The sequence below is a fragment of the Corvus brachyrhynchos genome, unplaced genomic scaffold, assembly GCF_000691975.1.
Source record: "Corvus brachyrhynchos isolate BGI_N302 unplaced genomic scaffold, ASM69197v1 scaffold351, whole genome shotgun sequence".
Classification (NCBI taxonomy): Eukaryota; Metazoa; Chordata; class Aves; order Passeriformes; family Corvidae; genus Corvus; species Corvus brachyrhynchos.
In genome coordinates this window covers 245,340-248,647 of record NW_008236203.1, presented here as the reverse complement: position 1 = coordinate 248,647, position 3,308 = coordinate 245,340, and the positions used below count along the sequence as shown (strand labels likewise).

Here is a 3,308-nt window from a genome sequence, read left to right as displayed (position 1 = left end):
TAAGCGGGGGCGGCGCGGGGGGCCCCGCAGTGCGTTTTACTCCGTGTGTGTGTGTGTGTGTGCGCATCCCTGCGCCCGCAGCCATGAGCACCGGCATGTACCAGTCCCCCATGGAGGTGGCTGTCTACCAGCTCCACAACTTCTCCATCTCCTTCTTCTCCTCCCTGCTCGGGGGGGATGTGGTCTCCGTGAAGCTCGACAACAGGTAGGGGCAGCCCCAGTGCGCCGTGGTGCCTCGGCCATTCGCCGCAGAGATCCGGGGGAAGGGGCGTCCCGGTGCCCGGGGGGGCCCACTGCGACCCCCGATTGATGAGGTGGGGGGGCATTGCTGCTCCGGGAGTGAAGGGCACACGCGACCGGTGTGTCATGAATTCCCTTGGGGAGGGGGACGCCCCGATGCACTGGTGAGGGGGAGGTGTCGCGGTGCACGGACCCCTGTGGAAGGGAGGTGTTCGGTGCTGACCCCCGGCCTCTCCACTCTCTTCCAGCGCCTCCGGAGCCAGCGTGGTGGCCATCGACAACAAGATCGAGCAGGCGATGGTGAGCTGCAGCGCTGCGCCCCCCCCCGCACCTTCCCTCGTCACCACGCGGGTGCTGTGCCCGGGGGTGGGATCCCTGCTCCCGGGTGGGTGCTCTGCCGAGGGCGGGGGGTCCCTCTGCCCACGGGGGTCCCCAGTCCCCATTCAGCTGCCAGGCAGAGCTGCTCTTTGTCTGCGACCGCCGCGAAGCTCATTGGCCCCAGCCACTCCGCAGTGCGCAGGGAGCGAGGGTGGTCATGGAGGGGGACTTTGGGGGTCTCTGACCGAGCCGGGTTCCTTGGGTGCTCGGGAACTCCAGCCCCCCAAACCCCGGGGCTGGGGAAGGGACTGGAGAGTGGTTCTGGATGCTGAGATACCAGAGAGATGGCAGCTGAGGGAACTATACTGGCCAGGTTGGGTGTGGGGAGGGATAGTCCTTGGAAAAAGCTTCTGCAGCATGTGGCACTTTCCTCAGGACTTGGGAAAGGGAGGGAGCAACCCCCAGGGCATTACTCTCCATTGATCAGTCTCTTCCATGGTCTTTTGAAGGATCTTGTGAAAAATCATCTGATGTATGCTGTGCGGGAGGAGGTGGAGGTCCTGAAAGAGCAAATCAAGGAACTGTTGGAGAAAAACTCCCAGCTGGAGCGTGAGAACAGCCTCCTGAAGACCCTGGCCAGCCCTGAGCAGCTGGAGAAGTTCCAGTCCCGGCTCCCAGCAGAGGTTCTGTGCCCTGAGGAGCAGAGCCCCGGGGTGGCTGCCCCGGCCCAGCACTCCGGGGGCTCTGCGGTGTAAGGTGGCTCTGTCCTCGGGGTGGGCAGAGCCACAGAACTCTTTCTACTTAATCTCCTGCAAAATCGTTTCCGCCTTCATCTCACACGAAGGACTGCCAGACCCTGGCACTGAGCCGTGCCCCTTGGGCAGCCCTGGCCAGCCCGCAGAGCCAGCGGCCGTCTCATTCATGAGGATGCTCTTCTGCAAGGAAGACAGGGGCAGCTGACCCCTCCTCCCCATCCAACCACCCACCAGGTGCCAGGAGGAGATCTGTGTACCTGTCCTGGGCTCTGCTGAAGAGCAGAGCTGGGCAGTCTTTGGCACCATGATGGTAACCTGCGGTTGGAAGGAGTGCACGCCAAGCCCCAGCCCATGGTTGCATTCTGCAGGGGGGTGTCTCTTTCTGGCAAAGCCTGACATTGGAGGGAGACCGATGTTTAGTGAGCGAAGCAGGTATGTCCCACAAGCCACCCTGGAGCCTGCTGGAACCCAACCAGGACTGAGCAGCACCAGGGATGGCAGCTGCAGCATAGTCCATGGCTGAACGCACAGCAGTGTGGGGATTACAAGGAAAAAAAGCTTGTTTTGTTAGTTTGGGCATCTTCTGTAGCTGTATCTGTGTATAGACGTGCATGAGAGGTGCCTCTGAGGCTGTGGGGTGCCTGCTCTGGGCCAGCCATGCCCATCTGAACAGCTGGGGCATTCGGAGGCAGACTGGAATGGTGAGCGGCTGTCAGTGGGCAGCCAACTACTGCAAGTGGCACCAAGGAGGGGACAGATTCACTCCTCTCTGGCATCCCACGTGACAGAACCATGCGGCAGCGCGGGGAGGATCTGGACTGACCATTGGGCAGAGCCACAAGCCAGGCTGTGCTCTAACCCACTGGGGTGGAGGAGCCAGCCCGTGCTGGGCTCCCCTCTGTCCCTGGCCTGTTCTCTGGGACGTGATGGGACATTGCTTTTGATGTCAGAAGCGGTGACACTGTTGTGTAAATCTAGATAGAAATGGCAATAAACTCTACTTTTTATATATACCTGCGCCCCAAAGTGTGTCTGTGGCTGGGAAGAGGGGGGAGAGTGATGGCACTGGAGAAGAGGCTGGGACTTGCTGGGATGGGACCGGTGAGGTTGCTGGGCTGGTGCTGTTCCCCAGCTGGGAAAACCTGGCAGCTCCCCACTTTTGCAGGGGGGTTCAGTCCCCCCTAGATGGCCCTGGCTGAGCCAAGATGTGTTTTTGGAACTGTGAGCAGGCAGCTCCTTCCCAGGGGCTGGGTGTGTGGTAGGGAAAAGTGCTGTGAACCCGCAGGTCTCTGTCCCCTGTGTCACACCTGTGCAGGGCAGACCTGGGGGCACAAGCAGGGAGGAGGTTCTTCTCAGGCTGTGTGGAGCTTTATGTACCCCCAGCTCTGCTCTTCCTCTGGTGTTTTTGTTCTCACAGCCATCATTGATAGTTTTGGATTGGTTTCTTTATCATTTTGGGCCATCTTGAAACATGATGTAAGAGGATGGGTCATCTGGACTGAACAGTGCTGGATAGGGGCAGAGGATGCCCCAACCCTGTTCTAGGGCACAGCCAGCTTTTGATTCAACCCCATGGGGTATGTGAGAGAGGGCAAAAAAACCCCAAACCCTCCATCTCTGGGGTTGCTGATAGCTACTACAGGTTAAAGTGTGGAGGTGTTTGTGCAGAGTCCCAGGCTGGCAGGATGTTTGAAGCAAGGTGCAGTATCCTGCGCCAGAGTTTTCTACCGGGACACAACTCCTGGGCCATCTGGAGCCATCCCTGGGCCGGCAGTGCCTGGGGCCAGGGGACCAGGTAGGTAGCCATACCCTGTGCTGCAGCAGCACAGCTCCACACGGTTTCAGGTCTCTGCCGTGGTGAGGGCGGTTCAACCCCAGCCCTGTATGAGTCATGGTGGAGCTGGGGGTGGTTGGCACCCTGGAAACGCCGGGTAAACAGCAAAACACAGGCCACGGGGGCTTGAAATCGTTATTGGGTGACTCTCGCCTCCCTGT

The 3,308-nt window shown here is 60.1% G+C and overlaps 1 protein-coding gene across 3 annotated transcripts in view; it reads left to right on the top strand.

The window, feature by feature from the left end:
• The window catches only part of TSC22D3 (TSC22 domain family member 3), a 16,316-nt gene extending 13,990 nt beyond the window's left edge, over positions 1–2,326 (top strand). For 2 of the 3 annotated variants that reach the window (XM_008640846.2, XM_017741304.1), the window contains exons 2-3: positions 489–540; positions 1,068–2,326. In XM_008640846.2, the coding sequence (XP_008639068.1) occupies positions 489–540; positions 1,068–1,313 (298 nt within the window). In that variant the 3' untranslated portion in view covers positions 1,314–2,326. Of the gene's footprint in view, positions 1–21; positions 206–488; positions 541–1,067 lie in introns of those variants that run through there. The other variant, XM_008640839.2, reaches the window with a different exon arrangement.
• The last annotated feature ends 982 nt before the right edge of the window (positions 2,327–3,308 follow it).